Genomic DNA, 19,912 nt, shown 5'->3' with positions numbered 1-19,912 from the left:
TAATGTGAGCTATAAGACAGAGAAGGACATGGAAAGAGACTATGGTAGTAAACATGAGAGTTACTACTTCCTGAAATGACAGAAGTTGGCATTAATGACTGCTTTCATCAGCACTTAATATTGAAACACCATTCTGTAAATGATTAAATTAAGTAGAAAACAAACTGCACTGGAAATCGTAGTTCACTGCTGATAATCAAATCCTGCAAGCAAGCAAGAAAAGAAAAGAAAAGAAAAATCACTGAACACAACTACTGCTCCAAACACATCCTATGGCTCAAGGGTCAGTTAGAATTTGTTGAAGAATCGAAAATACATTTTGGTCCAAAAATAGCAAAAACTACAACTTTATTCAGCATTGTTTTCTCTTCCGGGTCGAACTGACCCTCTTATGTCACATAGACTACTTTGAAGATGTTTTTCTTACCTTTCTGGACATGGACAGTGTACACTGAAAAAAGTGCAACAGCCCTGTCATTACTCTAAAGCACATTTTATACTTAATCTGACTTAAATTATTTAATTTTCTGTCTTGTTCTTGAGCTTAAGTAAATTATTTACTTTAATTTAAAGTAAATCTAAGTTTTGTTGGTTTAATTTAAACTATTTGCTACCCATCAAATCAATAATTTTGCGTTCTGTGTAAACCACGTGACCACTGACGTAATCGAGGTTGGGTTTGAGAATTTTACGATCGACGGCCATCTTGTTTCCCCTCACATCCAGACTGCGGCTGACAGCAGTTCCACAATATCGGTGAGTAACTATACAAAATGCTTTAATTTACTGTAACTGCATCTGATAAATATGTAACGTTATATGATGCGTTTGAATAAGTTAACTGTTTTATGGGTGTGTTTTGTCACATGTACATACACCCACGCATCTTTAATTGGGCGGATTGCATGAAGTTACTGACACGTTAGAGTGAGCAAAGAATCATGGATCAATGAAAAATTAAGAGCTTGATTATTTTAAAACCGCTATTAGCCGCGAAACAGAACTGAAATCGTTAATCCCACAACGGCTTTCTGTGCTTGTACACCGGAGGCACGCGCACGAGACCCACAGCGTCAGCACTGTCTCCTGCCGTTTGAATATTAAAATATATACACAAAATATGTCGAAAATGTCCGTCTTAATTAGCTTAAATATAACACAGTGACTTATGAATTAAGAGAGTGTAAACTTTTGGGAGTACATTAGATTTGAGTCAATACACTGAAAAAAAGTGCACATGGCATGTCATTACTCTAAAGAAGTCGTTATAACGTTACTTGATCTAACTCAAAACATTACATTTTCTGTCTAGCCATCAGTGTTATGTAAATATTTGGTCAATTTAAAATTAAAAGAATGTATTGTTAGTGTAAAATATACATTTCTGTAAATTGAAATTTAAAATATTGGTTCCCATTGTCACGTGATTTATAACGTAATCCGGGGTCATGCGTGAGGACGTTCAGCATTCTTGTTAAACCGCATGGAAGAACTCGGCGTGGTAAAACGTGAATAAAGAAAATTGGTAAGTAATTTTAAACGTACATCTGGGCCGTATTATTAAAATTATACGTGTATGATTTCATAAAATGTTATGTTTTACTGGTGTTTTACTGGTGTTTTACATACGGTTAGTATTAACGTAACGTTACTAGTTTGACTGCTCTAAATCGTTTAGAAGGTTTACACGTTTCCCTCATTACAATGTTAAACCGAGTGGAAATAAAATAATACAAGAAAACTGCTTCAGGTGAGATGGATTGATATTGAAACGTAGTATAAAGACTGTTTCGGGTATGCTGGAGTGCGATACTGTACTGCTAACGTTACATGTATAAAGTACATGCACGCTTCAGACACTTGTATAGACAACGTTTTTATGAAGGTATATATTATGATGATTTTTATTGATTCATGAAACTCATGTTCGCAAGTTATTCGCTCTGCCTACTTGTATGGTCTCTCATTCATGATTAACATTAGCTTTACATGAAGGCCCAAACACATGTCTTTAGTGACATGCCTAAACACTTATTTTAACTTATTGTGTCGACCAGCATACTCGCAAATAAGTGATCTGTTTATGTGAGCCAGGTGGTTAATTCATTTTGTCTTTTGTAGGACGGGGTACTGCTGAACAACAATTAGGACAGGTTTTGAATAATCCAGTCACATGAAAAACGTAAGTAATTTGCACCATTTAATTTTTGCTTTGGAGGATAAGTTTTGTTATTTATCTTTCTTCTCTCCTATGCTCTACCTCACCATTCTCATTGGCAAGTAACTTAATGTGAAAATGTCTTGGATGCCCTAATTATATGTTTTGTTGTTTAATGCATTGTGTGCATATGTCTTTTACAACTAGTCCTCAAAGTAATTTTTTTTTTTTTTTTTCAGAAGTCTATTTTCTGTTTCTCTTTCTTACAGATTAATGCAGAATTTTTTCGCATCACGACCTTACCTCTACAATCAAGATTTATGGCCTCTTTGGACAGACAGACAGCTCTCAGCTTCTCCAGGTTATTAGGAGCAAAGGTGGAGCCCTCCGTGAGAAAACTAAGGACACTATTAAAGTTATGGATCAGGTATTGGTTACATGCAAACAAATTTGCTTGTGGCGATCAATTTAGTAGTGTATTGGTCTAATAAAAACAATACATCTTGAACATTTTGTAGAGTTTGGACATAGACATCAGAAGAGAGTGCCTGCTGAAGTGCCTGATCACATACCTTGGTGAAGATGCAAGCTGTCTGATCAAAGAATACCAGGTAATGTAGACAATGTAAACTACTGAAATATTCTACAACCATGTTTGCCTTAAAGTTATATTTCACTACCAAATCAACATTTCCCTATGTTTTACTCGCCCTCAAAGCATCCTAACTAAATTTCGATTTGGTAGTGACATATCACTTTATAGTTAAATTACTAAATTGTGTTATCATTTACACATCAGCCTGTGTGACTTTCTTCCACGAATATGTCTGTGATTATCTACAATGGTCAACACATTGTACGAGCGTTTGCTTGTACAAAGTGTTTAAAAGCATTTTCAAAGCTAAAGAAAGTGTAAAAGTACATCTTCACCCAAATATTTTCATCACTTACTCTACTTTTGTAATAAGCCGTTTACATTTTATTTTTATGCTGGACACAAATGAAGGTATTTGAATGAAAGTTAGCAACAGACGTTTGGGCTCTACATTGACCTCCATAGTAGGAAAGCTAAATAAATTTTGGAATTTTCAGATGAAGGGATATTTTTTGTTATTATTATTTTTTTTTCACATTCCCTCAATTTACTCTCTCCTATGTTTTTAGGCTGACCAGAGGGAGGAAGCAGAGAGAGAATTTGAAAAGACCACCATGGCGTTTTTTGTGATCCATGAAACTGATGCTCTTAGTCTTGCACTGGACATTTCCATTGTCATTGACTGTGTGGAAGTACTCAATTAATTGCCCTCTGTTGCATGTGCCTGTGCATGTGTATTTGTATCAGGATGTTATTATGACAAAATAAATTGTCAAATGTTTGATGCTTGAAGTCATTCATCTTAGTTGATAAAATTACACATTCTGAAAGTAATTTTTGTTTTCATATTACATCAATGTTTTAAATTGTATTTGTTTGGATATTTGGTTAGATAGAAAGTAAAATAATTAAGTTAATACAAAGAAAAAACATTAAGACAAAGTATAATTTGAGATCTCATTAAACTTAAAAATATTATTTGATTCAAAGATACTTTTTGCTTTGGCTAAGTAATAGATTTTTTTTCTTTTCAAAGTAAAAATTTTAAGTTGATAAAAAGTAAAGTAATTAGATGTAACAAGTTGACGCAATTTTTTTACTTTGATCCAATGAAACACTTTTTTCAGTGTACCGTACACACAGTTTTAATGGAGGGACTGAGAGCTCTCTAAATCTAAAATATCTTAAACTGTGTTCTGAAGATGAACGGAGGTCTTACGGGTTTGGAACGACATGAGGGTGTGTCAATGATTACATCATTTTCATTTTTGGGTGAACTATCACTTTAACCTTGTTGGTCACTTGAACCTTCTGCTAACTTTAAGGTTAAGACAAAACTGCTCCTTCTAGTGGCAAGAAAACGTCACAACCAAAAACATGTTGTGAACACGTTGTGGATTGGGCTGTAAAACTAATCTAGACTCACATTTCCAGAACAAAAACAGCAGCTCCAACAGGGCAGCAACAAGACTAGCATAGAAGTGGTTGCTAAAATGATCTAGAAAAAGACTTGTTGTTGAAAAAAAAACAAAAAAAACATTGAAAGCACTGAAACCAAAGTTCTGGCATTAAAGGTTATATTTAAAGTAAAATAATTATAACAAATAATAAAGTAAAAATATTATCCAACTAAATACACAGACACTGCCGTTCAAATGTTTGGGACCAGTAAGATTTTAATATATATATATTTTTTAAATCTTATGCTCTTCAAGGCTGTATTTATTTGATCAAAAATCTAGAAAACGAAGAAGAAAAAAACATGTAAATTGTGAAATATTATTGCGATTTCTAATATTTGTTTCCTATTTTAATATATCTATTTTTTTTCAAATATCTGTACTTTCTACTCCTTACATTTAAAAAAAAATAGCTTCGTTACTGCTATTTCATTTCGGCTTGTTTTCCTTCCGGCTTGTCATTATATATATATATAAAAAAAAAAAACCTATCCAGATAAATCGCGCCATCCGGATGGAGTGAATTTGATTGTGGTTGGATGAGAAGTATAAACAGATACCATCCCGACACCCTATTGGTCTGTACGCGATCCATCGCACCTGCACATGACACAGATCACATCACACTCCAGCAAGGACATAGCCAGTTTTGGGTTTGTTTATCAAAAAATATATTTCTTAAAAGTAGGGTTGGGTATGGAACCGGTATCCGATCGCCTCAGAGTCAGTTCGCTTAAATTTCATATGAAACCGGCGTCAGACCGGTCTCCTCTCCGTCTTTCAGCGCGCTCTTCAATCCGCAGACCGCGGCGGAGCAGAGTGAGCTCAAACAGAGACAGAGGACACATGGTGTGTGTGTTTATCGATAGATTGTTAGAATGTCCGTATCTGTGCAGTTTTTTGTCATAAATACGGTTTACAAAAGGTCACGAAGAAGCAGTCGCTTTCTCATCTACTGTAAAGTTTTCGCTTGTCACAGCTCATCACACCACAGCCGTTTCCTCCAGCGACAATCTAGCCCTTAACACAATGAACACATACTTTAATTACACTTAATTAAATATACTTAATTTAATCATACGAACTTTATACATACACTACTGTGCAAACGTCAGGCACGTTAGTATTTTCACTTAAAAGAATGGTGTTCGGCTATTTATATATTTTGCTGTAGTGTGTCAGTAGAAAATATCAGTTGTCAAACTGCTTGTGCATTCAAAATCGCACTAGATTATTATTAAAATTAATGGCAAACTGATATTTCCTACTGACACACTGCAGCAAAAGATATAAATAACTGGCTTAAAACCCTTTTTTGGGGTGAAAATACTATTTTTTTCTTTTCCATAAGACTTTTGCACAGTACTGTATTTTAAAAACGACATTGTTGCTACTTTATAAAGAACGACCATACAGTAACTCACAGAACTGATAAAAGACAGTGACAGACAGCACTCATCTTAACTAAATATCAGAGTGAGTGACAGAGATACAGTAGAAACATTATGTGTACTTTTGTATTAAATAATGACCCAGATTGTAAATGACATTTTTTAGCCTTAGATTAAGGGAGGCACATCTTGGAAAATGAGAGCATCCAAGGTGAAAGTTATGGATTTATTTTAAATATTTGTAATGTTCTGTAATGTTATCCATAGTTTTTTTTTGTGGTTCTTTTTTTAAAGTATTGGTTTAGGCACCGTTTAGGCACCGGTACCATTATAAAAGTATCGAAAAGGCACTGGACCTTACTTAAAAGTTATTATTTCTCACTGGCTCATTTACCAAATGAGTACTTTCTCTTCTTCCTCCGCAAATTAAGCTATTGTAGGTAGTTCGGTAGCGAGACGTTTTAATAAATTATGGTTTGCGATTGATGACGCGATTGACAATGTTGTGATAAGTAGGCTATACCGACTTTGTAACTCGTTGCCCCTCCCACACTGGACATAGCAGACGTATGTACCGAATACAAGAAGCTATCAATCAAGAAGGTATCAGGATTATGAGTTATTTTTAGTTTTTAGTTTTGATTACTCACTTGGATTGATCATTCATTTTGACAGCACTATAATGTTTATTGTAAATAGACAACCATACAAGTGTAATTGTTACTAAGCCTGCACCACTGTTCTTGTCCATTCCCCTCGCAGATTCCTGCAGCTAAGCTTGGATGTACATTTACATTCCATTAAAGGTTATTGATGACATGCCTCTGAAGTTTGACTTTTTGCACCATAACAATACTTACTGGCAACTAGTCATCATATCTCTAGTACTTTAATGTATTTGCATTGTACTAAAATGCGTTCATTTTCAATGGGCATATATGCGGCTGAAAAAGGTAGCCTATAGTGCATCCCAAATTTTTCAACATGAACATTTTAATATAACATTATAGTCATTATGGCCTTTAGAAAAATGTTTTTTTTTTTAGGAGGTGGGGTAGTGCACAATAGGCCCCTGTGGCACGGCCCAAGCTTTTGTTCTTAATGGCATTTTTTCCCTTACATTACTTTTACTTTTATACTTTAAGTAGTTTTTTAAACCAGTACTTTTACACTTTTACTTGAGTAAAAAGCTTGAGTTGATACTTCAACTTCTACAAAAGTCTTTTTAAACCCTAGTATCTATACTTCTACTTGAGTAATGAATGCCAATACTTTTGACACCACTGGTAAAAAGTAAAAAAAAAAGAACAGCATTTGTTTAATATAACTATCACCTTTTATCCATTTAAATGCATCCTTGCTGATTAAAAATGTAAATTTCTTTAAAAAGATAAAAGAAAGAAAAAATATGCTTACCCCAAACTTTTGGATAGTAGCATATATTGCAACACAAAATGTATATTTTGAATAAACACTGTTTTGTTTAGTTTTTTACTTTTTATTTATCAAAGAATCCTGAAAAAACATTACCAGTCCCCCAAAATATTACGCAGCACAACTGTTTCCAAAACGGATTATAAATTAGCATTTAAGTTTGATTCCTGAAGGATCATATAAAAAATATTAAAATAGAAAAGTTATTTTAAATTGTAATAATTAAAAATACACACACATACACACACACACACACACACTTATTGAGAAAAAATAAACTTCTTTAAAAAACACTGAAAATATTACTGAACCCAAACATCTGAATGGCATTATATTAAAATATATATAAATATATTCATATATATTATTTATTTTTCATCATTAAGAGATAAATAAATCACACTGAGCAGCTCAACTCCTACAAACATGGTCAAATTTCTCTTGCATTTATTACACAACTGAAACACATAAATCCAATATGAATACTAGGGTAGTGAAACAGGGTAACAAAAACAATAAATAGGCAAACACAATCATTTATGGTCCCAAACCAATGCTCTGGAATGCAAATATGCTGTATGAATAAAATAAAAACAGCGTTCCCAAACATTTCCGGTCCATGCAAGCAGTCATTGTGAAACGCTGTACAGGAAGTGCTATAGTGCAGCACCAATGCATTCATTTCCTGTCTCCTTTTCTCATACGGTGGGAAAAATATGCATGCCAAACAAACAGATAAATAAATAAATAAATCAAGGGCCCAGAGTAAAGAGGAAGCTGACATGTGTACGAGCTGCACACTTCTGCTGGTTTGGGGTGAAAGTATTAACAGTGGAGCGCGAGACTATTTATCACAGTGAGCATGAGATGGTTTTCCCAGGCGTGTGCTTCCATGGTGACAGCGTGATGCATCACATGCTCTCAGCGGCGCGCGTGGATCCATCTGCAGCCACCTAAGAGACGCAGACGACTGCCACAAGAGCCACACGGGAATCTGCACTTCTTTAAATGTACCGTTAGTTACCGGCTATTCGCCCCAGCGATGTCCTTCAATTCCTTGGGGGATTCTGGGAAAACATCTTTACGAGCAGGAATCAACATTCAGTTGTCAACAGGGTGAATGTGTATCCTGAGAGAAAGCCGTAGCGGGACAGTGTACAAACGGACAGATTGACATCTTTGACCGAAACAACCAAAAGTTCAAAGGTGGATGCCAAGGGGAATGCTTATAGTACCATCAAACCAAAAACAAGTCCTTCTGATGTTCGCCAGAAAGTACCTTGTCATTTTGTCCCAATAATAAAAATTTAAAAATAGAAAATCCATTTGAAATGATGAGGGTCTGAAGTGCACAACACTATGGATGATGTCATTCTTCCACTAAAGCCGGAGCCAATCAGATTCCATGACATTATAGTTCATTAGAATAACATATTCCAGCCTGAAATTATTTTGTTATTTATCAATCTATGATGACAACATAAGCAAAAAAACAAACAAAAAAAAAAACAAAGGGGGTGGGGGCATTGCAAGTAAACAATGGGATTCAATTATGACACACAAGAGAATTGAATCATTGGTAAATCCGTTCTTGCATAAAAGCTCATTTCACATTCAATTCGATGCTACAATTGAAATACAAACACTGGAAATTATTTACTAATCATTTATCAATATCTGATAAATGCTAATGAAAAAGCATAAAGGAGGCATTGCAAGTAAACACTAGGATTCGTTAATGAAATACAAATCAAATGAATCACTGGTAAAACTGTACGTAAATAGTCATTACACATTCAATTTGATGCAACCGTTGAAGTAAGAACTCAGAATTATTTGGTAATCATTTATCATTACTTGATGAAAACAAAAGCATATGAGAAGTAAACATGATGAGAATGAGCGGCCGTTTACAAAACGTTTTCAGGCCAAAACTGGAAACTTTTTACACGACAACAGCGTACCCAAAACGGGAATCTTTGAAAATGATAACATCATGTGCGTGCATAGTATGTGTTAGGTATGTCAACAAGCACAGTACATGTCAATTTTAAAGGCAAGTGCGAACAAACATACACAACAATGGCAGAGTACATGGTACTGTTGTTGCTGCTCAAGAGTTTGCTAACGCTTCATCAGCAAAGTGTGGATTTACTCATAGACAGTAAAAGAAATGGACACAGCGACCCCATTGGAACTCAACTGAGACAAGTGAAGCCCATCTTTAGCGTTTTTTAGTACTTCCGTTTCTGACGCGCAGACTCAAACTAAGCTTGATGTCGTCAGCAACCTGTCTGGCAGATGTAAATCTTCTAAGTGGCTGTGCGTGCAAACTGCCATCGTTAATCTTGCAGAGACGGCGAGCTTGAGCGGGAAGTTCTTTGGCGTGAGTGAGCAGGAGTAAGTATTCTGATTAATTATTTTGTATAGTATTTTAAAATGTAACGCCAGTACGCCATATTAAGTTAATTGCCTGCGAGCTTCTCCTCCTGTCTGTACGGTAATGCGACAGAGAGAAGAGTGGTTATGACGCAATCGTTAGCCTATTTTTACAAAAACATAGAAGGTAATGGAGCCCTTTATACTTTGTCGTGTATCTTTAGAAATAAATAATGGACAAACGGAGTCTTTAAATGCCTCAGATGTAAAGTTATTCGCTGTTAAAGTGACGCCAAAATGAATGGGAGTCAATGGGAATGCTAACGCAAGTGAAGTTCTGCTACAAGATGGGGCACCCGGCCGACTTCAACTTCCGGTCGACTTCCTTGCCGCCTGAGTACAACCAACAGCGGAGACGCATCATATACAATAAATAATCGTCACTTTCCTACAGATACTGTTTACTAACAAGGTGACAGCGCTAACTACTGGCCTAGCATACATAATACAGCGTTTTCACAAATATGTGTAAACGCAAATCTTTTTAAAAAAACGTTGTTGTATATACGTGAAAATTTTTCAAAACGTAAGAGAAAAATGTTTCCTTTTTTGACTACAATGTTGTCGTGTAAATGTAGCCTGAATCGTTTGTGTACAGTAAACCAGATTCAGGAATGGTGAGTAAACAATCATTTGTCTATATAACTTTCATTCATCAAATATTAATGGATCATCGAAAGCCAAAATATTATTACATTTTAGGCTGATATTATAAAGTATAAATGTGTGCATTCAAAATATGATTTTACTTTCACTATCCTATGCTCAAGAATTAATACATTTACATCATGTCTTACATTTGTATGTCTTCAATGTGATTTTTTTTATTTTTCTAAAACTCAACCTTCTTTGCTTTAGGTCACCAAAACAAGCGTAACTATGAGGGAAAAGATTTTTAGATCTGTTTAGTTGCATTTAGTAATTTAGGCTGCTGTTATACATAAAGGATGTTCAAGGTGCCTCAACATCCCAGATACAAATGTTCTTGGTTGTCTATTTCTGAACCAAATAAAACACAAGACCTATACACAACTACTAACATTTACACAAGCCATAACAAAAATAAAGATATACAGCAAAGGAAATGAATACCTTTAGCAGACAGGACATCACAAACATACCATGAGAGGAAGAATTTTGACCGTGATCAACTTTTAACACATTTTAAGATCATAAATAATAATACTGGTTTAATAACTGCATAAATAATTGCCAAAAAGACAATCTGACTAACTTTGTTGTAATTATAATGATATATCTAGTTGCAAACCTGACTGTGATTGCTGCATGAGTGTGTCTCTTTAGCTCAAAGTAATTCTGTCAGTGTTAGCAGTCTGTCAGAGCCTCAGTCATTAATTAACTTTATAGGATTGCTCTATAAAGGCTTTCATTTTGTTAGGTGTAAAACAAGTTAAGGCATTAATGGAAAGAAACTGATGGGGAAAGAGGCTTATGGTATTAAATCTAGTATTAAATGTTCAATTAAATGTGAATAGCTATTTGACAATTTGACAGAAATGGGCTCTTCTCATGTATGTTACGTAGATTTGAATGTACGTCTGATTAATCCATCTATATACTTGCTAAATAAAATGCAAGCACACACAGAGTTGCCATAATGTTAAGGGACACATATTTCCACACACACACACACACACACACACACTGACAAAGACACAAACAAAACCAACAAAGCTAAAATGACTTCGAATATTTGTGGAAGGACTTTGAGTTCTAATCAGCTAATAACTGAATAAATGCTGGATCATTTGAAAATGCATCTAAAAGTTATATATCTGACAGTACTGAAACAGCATGGCGTGAACAACGGTGCCACGTACCAATTTATAAAGCTGCAATGCTGGAAGAACAAAAACACTGTGAAAACTCAAAAGGTTAGGCACTGAGAAACAGGTGGAATGGATTGGAGAATGACCTGGCGATGTCACACGGCGTGGATGTCAAACCCTGATTGGTTAGAGCTCTTCATAGTCTCCGCCCTCACTGTTTCCTGGTCCGTCTCCACCTGCCAGGAAGGCCTCAAGATCGTCCACAGCTCCTGGTTTCTTGGTCCTTGAAGATTTCTTCTTCTTCTTTTCTTTCTCGTCTCCTGTTCCCACCTCATCCTTTACCTTTTTCTTGTGTTTGTGTCGTTTCTTGCTGCTTTTCTCATCCTCCTAAACCAAAAACAAGATTTTTCAATTTTTATTTCACTAGAAAAGCAACCGAATCTAGGCAAGGCAAGTTTATTTATATAACACATTTCGTACACAAAGGTAATGCAAAGTGCTTTACATAAAAAAAAGTAAAATAATCATGAAGAAAAATAATAACAAAATTAAAACAATCAATTTTAAAACTTTAAAAATTTAAAAACAGTTAGAAAATGATAAAAAAAATAAAAAAAATAAAAACAGTGAAAATATAGTGCAATCAATTCGGACATTGCACAGTGCTCATTCAATAAATGCACAATTAAACAGATGGGTTTTGAGTCTAGATTTAAATGTGTGTTTTAGCACATCTGATCTCTTCTGGAAGCTGATTCCAACTGTGGGCAGCATAGTAACTAAAGGAGGACTCCCCTTGTTTTGTGTGATCCCTTGGTATTTCTAAGTGACTCTATCCTAGTGATCTGAGTGGTCTGTTAGGTTTATATTCAGTGAATATCTGCAATATATTTTGGTCCTAGGTCATTTAGTGACTTATATACGTGTAAAAGTACTTTAAAATCAATCCTAAATGTAACTGGAAGCCAGTGTAAGGACCTGAGGACTGGTGTGATATGCTCAGATTTTCTGGTTCTAGTCAGAATCCTGGCAGCAGCGTTCTGGATGAGAGCTGTCTAATGGTCTTGGAGCCCATTACAATAGTCCACCCTGCTGGTGATAAAGGCATGAACAAGTTTCTCCAAGTCTTGACTGGAAACAAAACATCTAATTCCTGCAATGTTTTTTAAATGATAGTATGCTGATTTAGTTACTGCTTTGACATGACTACTGAAACTGAGGTCTGTCTCAAGAATCACACCAAGATTCCTGACTTGATTTTTAGTTGTTTGACCCCTAGAGTCAAGGTATGCATTCACCTTGAACACTTCATCTTTGTTTCCAAATGCAATGACTTCAGTTTTTTCCTTCTTTAACTGAAGATAGTTCTGGCACATCCAACTATTAATTTCATCAATGCATTGGCAGAGGGAGTCAATGGGGCTGTAGTCATTTGGAGATAAGGCTAGGTAAATCTGGGTATCATCAGCATAGCTGTGGTAGGCAATTTGTTTTTTTTTTCATTATTTGACTTAGCATATACAGCATATAGCATATATTATTTGATATAGCATATACAGGCTAAACAAGAGCGGTGCAAGAATTGAGCCTTGTGGGACTCCACATGTCATGGACGTCCACTTAGACTTATACTCTCCTAGACTCACATAATAGCCTCTCCCTTCAAAGTATGACCTGAACCATTTGAGTACCATCCCGACCCAGTTTTCCAGTCTCTCTAGTAGTAAGTTATGATTGACAGTGTCAAACGCAGCACTGAGATCTAGCAATACCAGCACCGATATTTTGCCAGAGTCACAATTTAAGCGAATATCATTTATTATCTTTATGAGTGCTGTCTCTGTGCTGTGATGCGGTCGAAAACCAGATTGAAAATTATCCAGGTATCCATTTGAGTTTAAGTATTTGTTCAGCTGATTAAAAACTACCTTTTCTATAATTTTGCCTATAAAAGGAAGATTAGATATTGGTCTAAAATTGCTCAAAAAGGTGTTATCAAGATTGCTCTTTTTCAGGAGGGCCTTAACAACTGCAATAAGAATAAATTATCAACCAGTATATGCTTTTTGATTGCTGATGCCGATATTGAGAAGGTTGACTGATATCCAAGTGTAATTCTATATATATATATATATATATTAGGGCTGTCAAATGATTAAAAATGTTAATCAAATTAATCAGAATTTTCAGTGGATTAATCAGGATTAATCACTATTTGCAATTACACCTGAATCCTAACCATTTTTTTTTCTGAAATGCATACCAAAAGATAAATAACAGGACACAGATACATAATTTTCATGTATTGATTCATCAATATGTGGTTCTTTTTTTCTGAATTTCAAAAGTTTAACATTTTCTTAATCAAATTTACCTGAGCACTATATCAAACCATGCCATTTAACTACAGATAGTGTAAGAGTTTTAGGTGAACCAGTGGTTAAATATAGCCACATATCTATGAAATTATGCATAGATAAACTCGAAAGAATGAACTCAGAAACACAAACATGCGCCCTCTGCACTCTGGGAACTCTTGTTTTTGGGAGGTGTTCATTTGCTCTGCAACAATACTTTAGGATCGATATTTTCACGTTCTGAAGGCTTCAAGTGCCAGTAAAACCAAGTAAAAATGCATATGCTTTCCCAAACAGCTGTAATTTTCGCTGCACTGCAGGAAGAAGCTCCAGCGTATCAACTACCAAAGTCGTCTCTGTTTATCGAGCTTGGCATGAATGTATTTGAGAGTAACTGGGGTGAAACCTTGAGCTTCGTCGGTGTTTTCGTCGCGGCGCTCGCCGCTGTTTTTTACTATCTTGAGAATTCAGAGATCGACGAGACTTTCCTGACCTGAATAATTTCTCACACTGCGCATGCGTGAAATGCGTTAAAAAATTTGACGTAATTAACGACAAACAACTAATTAATGTCGTTAACGCCCTATTTTTGACATATATATATATATATATATATATATATATAATTGATATATATATATATATATATATATATAATTGATATATATATATATATATATATATATATATATATATATATATATAAAACAAAAAATATGCAAACAAAATTGTCACCATTAATTTAATACTTTCTTTAATTGTATAGATTTAGCTGTATTTGACATTAGTTCGGTTCAATTATTATTTTAAATAGCTTTGAAACAAGTTGTATAAAGCACTATAGAACTAAACAAGACAAAATGTGCCAAAAACATTTGAAAAAATAAGCTATTTGACAAGCTTGCTGGTAGATTTTTGGAAGTGATACACATGTCCGATACTGCAAAACTCAAAAATAGTCAGTTTTTTTATATATCAGTCACAATCAATGAGAAATTTGGTCAGGTTTTTAGTATCTTACCTCTTTGCTTTTCTTTTTCTTCTTTTTCTTGTCCTTTGTGGAGTGTCTGCTTTCATTATCTGCAAGATAATACACACTTGGAAGTTATGCTGGATTATTGGAGTACATTTTACAAGAAAATATTATTTCAGTCTTTAAAGTGAAATTTCACAATATGATTGGATTTTGGCTTTCGATTCTATTTGATTCAATATTGATTATTTTGGAAACATATCAGGTACAGGACATGACAAATTTTCTAAAGAAAAATAAAATAATAATATTGTATACATATGCCTGAATTACACTCAATGAAGTTTTTATAATAAAGTTATTTTATACAATTATATTAACAATTACATAATAATATTTTTTACTCCAATTAGTTTTTTTTTAAATAAAAACAATAAAATGATGGCTGTCATAAAAAAAAAAAGATTTATTTGAATATTATAAATATTGAAACAATGAATTTAAGTGTTAGTCTCACCTCATCCTATCTTAAAAATATGCACCAATGTTTTCAATGATCCATTCAAAGGAATCTTTTTTCATCTTAAGTGTTAATTAAATTGACACTTAAATTAACTGTAAAAAAGTAGGACGTATTTCAGTGACTGATTAAATAATGTAATCTTGTACTACATACACACACACACACACACACACATATATATACATACATATATATATATATATATATATATATACATACATATATATATATATATATACACACACACACAAACACACACACATATACACATGCATAAATGCACACACACACACCTGCACATCTATACACACACACACACACACACACACACACACATATATATACATATATATATATATATATATATATATATACACACACACACAAACACACACACATATACACATGCATAAATGCACACACACACACCTGCACATCTATACACACACACACACACACACACACACACACACACACACACACACACACATATATATACATACATATATATATATATATATACACACACACACAAACACACACACATATACACATGCATAAATGCACACACACACACCTGCACATCTATACACACACACACACACACACACACACCTGCACATCTACACACACACACACACACACACACACACACACACATTATTACTGAACACACCCTCCTGGTCTTCACTGCTGTCTTTACTCTTAGGTGTCGTCTCTTCAAACCCCAGGCTGAACAGGTCAATGTCACTGCTGAGGGTCTTAAATGAGGGGGCAGCAGGTTTGGAGGGCTCTGGGAGTCCAGCTAACACAAAGCCATCTTCCGACCCCTCAGATAAGTCATCTCGTGAAGAAAAAGTGCCCTACGCAAAACAGATGAATCATAAAATATGAGATGGAGCAGGAATTACTTGGTGGCAAAATACTTATTTCATATCTAAATAGTCTTTTGTGGGCTTTTCATATAGAGTGCATTTATTAGATGGCTTCTATTTCTTTAAGAACTTAAAATATTTTTATTACTTGAAGTAAAATAATAGAAAAACACAATTCTAACAGAAAAGCTTTATTCAGCTATTTGCCAAGGAAACAAATAATAAATAAATAAATAAATAATTAAATTCTTAGAAAAAAATAAATTCAACATTATATGTATATAATTCATTATATAAATTCAACATTAACAAAAACATACTAAAATAAGACTAATTGTGGAATATTAGGCTGTGGTTTAAGATTTCATCAGTTGATTATTTAGTCGTAAGCAATGATAATCAAGAACCTAGAAATGGTTTTCTACCTTCTTGATCTTGGGTCCATCAAACTCTTCGTTCTCAAAATCAGGGTCGTCCATGACAAATGACAGCATCTGCTGAGCCTCAACAGCGCCTCCTGTCTTCAGTCGCTGCACTGCTCCTGCTGGGGTCTTCAGGCTTTGGGGTCTCTCAGCTGGTCTGGACTTGGTTTGCAGCTGTTTGACAGAATTCACTGCAGATCTAGAACTGAAAATATGAGGAAACAATCTTGACTCCTATTAATTATACATTAAATCTGAGATCTATCCATCTGTCTATCAATATATCCGTATATTCCCACTCATCCATCTCTCTATCTATGTATCTATCTGTGGAAATCACTTGTGCCACGGTAGCATTAATTGAAAAAATAATATCAAGAAATAAAAATGGGCTATGCCTTTATTAAGAGTGATATCATTAAAGTAAATTAGAAAAGTGTCTCAGCTGATGGAATTATTTATATTTCGGAAGCTCATCAACAGTGAGGGAAATTAATTAAAAACACGCAACAAATCTTCAGGAAATTATGTTCAGGTCTCAACACATCTGCATCTGGCTGAAGTCTTTCTATTAAAAGTATGATGCATTTGACACATCTGCATGTGGTTTCTTACCTCTTTGAGTTTGGGCCCGAGCCGATGCCTTTTTGCTGGGCAGCAGAGGGCATTGATGAATCTTCCTCCTCTTCATCACTCGTGAGTGTGACGCTCATGCTCGGGACTGCCGCTTTAACGGCAGTGTGGGACAGCGCTCTGTCATCTGGATCTAAATCATCCTGGAAGCCAGACACCAGAGGATTTCCCCGTCCCTCACCATCACTGAGGAAAAGACAGGAGGGCTCTCAGGAGTTTAACAGGAGATCAAATTTAAACTCAATAAATGCTTCTTCATCTCTCATTCCGAGGCAGAAAATGACAGTCCCATCTGTAATCCAGTCCAGTTTGATTCTGAACTGCTGAAATTACTACAGTAATACTCAGACAAGCTGGAGGGATGATTTTTGCTTTTAGAAACAAACTGCATCGTATAACAGCTCACCTATCACTGTCCAGGATGGGAGCTGATGCTGATTTAACTGCCGTTCTACCATCTTCCAGAACGGTCCGTTTCATGCCCACCTCCGGCACAAAGTCCTCCACACGCTGCACCTTTCCAGAGGGCTTCGTCTCTTCAGAGCCCACAGATTCTGATGAAGATAAAAGACCAGAGAAGGGTTTAAAATGAATGCATGCAATAAGCAAACTGCTCTTCTAGCTTTATGGCAACATTTGCATGTTTACACGTTTTAACAAAATGCATGTTTATTGAAATCTAATTATTTGCGTTAAAGGAGCCGTTTGTAAGTTTTTGACTCCACTAAAGCATAAACATACCATAATATGTTTGCAGATATTTAAGAAACATGCTAAGTTAACATGTTTATCTGAAAAAAAAAAAAAAAAAAAACATTGCTAGTCATTGATAGTCCTTTGAAAATGTGCATTCCAGGCCGGAATGTCCAGCATTCCCCAGAAAAAAAAGGGAAATTTTATGAAACCAAACAAAAAACTAATTTAAGAAATCCAAATATTTGCATATGATTTTTTGAATATTCAATGTAACAACATGAAGTGCATTAGCGTCCTTCTGATTGGCCCCCTCCCCCAGGATCTGCAATGCAGCAGCAGATGCACTGGTGCAGAGCTGAGCGTGTCTCTGTAATGACTGTGCAGCGGCAGATCAGTGCTGCCTGATAATGTCTCATTGCTATTCAGTATACAAGCCAATGAACATAGTCCCTGGACGACAGCTCCTTTTCATTACAGTTCATAGTTACATTAGCACACCTACACACACACACAAACACACACAACTGAAAACACACTAGGGCAACTGTGCAATGTTGTAAAGGCCTACAGCTGAGTTTGACTCACTTCAATGTACAGAATGGTACATACAAGTTCTCCTGGGAAGTTGGTATACAAAATGCTAAATAAAGAACGTGCATGAGGTGTTTTTGCCTATTCATGATTTTATTCAATTTATCAACATGCTGTAAATCAAATTGTTTTATATACTCGTTATTAATCGTAATTGTACAGTACTATTATATTTTGTATAGTACATGCAACTGCAACTTTCTCATTATTTGAAATAAAATAAACAAACTTAAATAAAGCAAAATAACAAAAAAAAGAAAAGAAAATTGCCAAATCTAACTACCTTTCTAATCTTTTTGTATTCGATTTTTATTTTCATTGATTATGCAATTGTGTGTGTGTGTGTGTGTGTGTGTGTGTGTGTGTGTGTGTGTATATATATATATATATATATATATATATATATATATATATATATATATATATATATATGACCTCAAACACTAGTTTTCTCTATTCTTTTTCTATTCTATCTGTTTTCTTTTTATTTATTATATTATTTAAAAGTCTTCGCTACGTGTACTGTGTTAAGCTAACTGAGACTGTTATAGCACTTATATATCATTGCTCTTTTTGTTGTTTTTGATTGCTTCCATTGTCCTCATTTGTAAGCCGCTTTGGATAAAAGCGTCTGCTAAATGAATAAATGTAAAGGTAAATATATAGAACATACTATATTGCTGTGGATTACTAAGGCTAAATCTTACTAACCACTCTTGCTGAATGGGGTAACACTTCTGATCTAATTTCTGAGGTGTTCTGAGTAAATGATTTATACTGTACACTGATTCAGACAGTGATGTATCAGGAGTTCAGTGTGGAACAGATCATTCAATCAAATGAATCGGTTCAAAGGAGTCGTTAGGTTGCGACTCGCGAATCAGACATTAGCAGACGTGGACACTCTCTGCTCTTTCTCTCCCTCAGTTAACATGCGTGCTTTCACACGTGCATATCACAGTCATTTACATCCCTCAGAAATCACATTAACTGATCAAAAATGCAAAAACTCACTTTGGTCCAGTTTTTGGAAAAACTCTGTTCTAGATGTAAATGCAAACCTTAAATTGGCAACACTTCAAAGTTTGAAAACCTCTTATTGATTAAAAACTATTACATCAACTCTACAATAATAGGACTGTTCTGTACTGACCTGGTTTGTCTGGCTCTGCCTCTGCAGCGGACGATCCGAACAGGCGTGAGATGAAGCCTCGTCTCTGAGCAGGAGGAGGTGTTTGTGATGGTGTCTGGGGAACATGGGTGGGAGGTTGAGGTATAGATGGAGGTGGTGGAGGGGTGGATTGGGTCTGGAGCGGGACAGGGGCCTGAGGGGTACTGGGGCTGGAGTTACTGGGAGAGGCGGCTCCGGGCAGCACCACAGGGGACTGGGAGCCCGAGGATGGGCTCTGGCCATTAGATGGCGCCGGAGAGCCATAAGCTTTGCGTGCCTCCATCATCTCAAGAAAACTGGAAAAACAGCAGTGAAATTTGGAAAATTATGATTGGATGACATTCTCGGCTTAATGGGTGGCTCTTTTTTCAAAATATTTTTTAGCCAAATCCCTTATATGTCAA

The 19,912-nt window shown here is 35.3% G+C and overlaps 1 protein-coding gene and 1 long non-coding RNA gene across 8 annotated transcripts in view; one reads left to right on the top strand and one right to left on the bottom strand.

Moving 5' to 3' along the window:
* The window catches only part of LOC127958805 (rab-like protein 6), a 41,467-nt gene that overhangs the window by 6,765 nt on the left and 14,790 nt on the right, over positions 1 to 19,912 (bottom strand). For 2 of the 3 annotated variants that reach the window (XM_052557790.1, XM_052557788.1), the window contains exons 10-16: positions 19,491 to 19,804; positions 17,457 to 17,604; positions 17,033 to 17,236; positions 16,421 to 16,622; positions 15,797 to 15,983; positions 14,646 to 14,704; positions 7,455 to 11,654 (exon numbers count right to left, since the gene is read on the bottom strand). In XM_052557790.1, coding sequence (XP_052413750.1) covers positions 11,454 to 11,654; positions 14,646 to 14,704; positions 15,797 to 15,983; positions 16,421 to 16,622; positions 17,033 to 17,236; positions 17,457 to 17,604; positions 19,491 to 19,804 — 1,315 coding nt within the window. In that variant the 3' untranslated portion in view covers positions 7,455 to 11,453. Of the gene's footprint in view, positions 1 to 7,454; positions 11,655 to 14,645; positions 14,705 to 15,796; positions 15,984 to 16,420; positions 16,623 to 17,032; positions 17,237 to 17,456; positions 17,605 to 19,490; positions 19,805 to 19,912 lie in introns of those variants that run through there. The other variant, XM_052557789.1, reaches the window with a different exon arrangement.
* LOC127958806 (uncharacterized) lies at positions 458 to 3,535 on the top strand. 5 transcript variants are annotated; one of them, XR_008154156.1, is made up of 5 exons: positions 458 to 756; positions 2,122 to 2,182; positions 2,398 to 2,585; positions 2,677 to 2,769; positions 3,323 to 3,535. It is a non-coding gene; the product is annotated as an uncharacterized LOC127958806 (long non-coding RNA). The 5 variants fall into 5 exon arrangements; XR_008154154.1 differs by having other exon boundaries at positions 466 to 756; positions 2,428 to 2,585; XR_008154155.1 differs by lacking the exon at positions 458 to 756 and adding an exon at positions 1,445 to 1,525 and having other exon boundaries at positions 2,428 to 2,585.

Source organism: Carassius gibelio, chromosome B5 (genome assembly GCF_023724105.1).
Source record: "Carassius gibelio isolate Cgi1373 ecotype wild population from Czech Republic chromosome B5, carGib1.2-hapl.c, whole genome shotgun sequence".
Lineage (NCBI taxonomy): Eukaryota > Metazoa > Chordata > Actinopteri > Cypriniformes > Cyprinidae > Carassius > Carassius gibelio.
The sequence above is the reverse complement of the archived record's forward strand: the minus strand, read 5'-3'. Positions and strand labels throughout refer to the sequence as shown.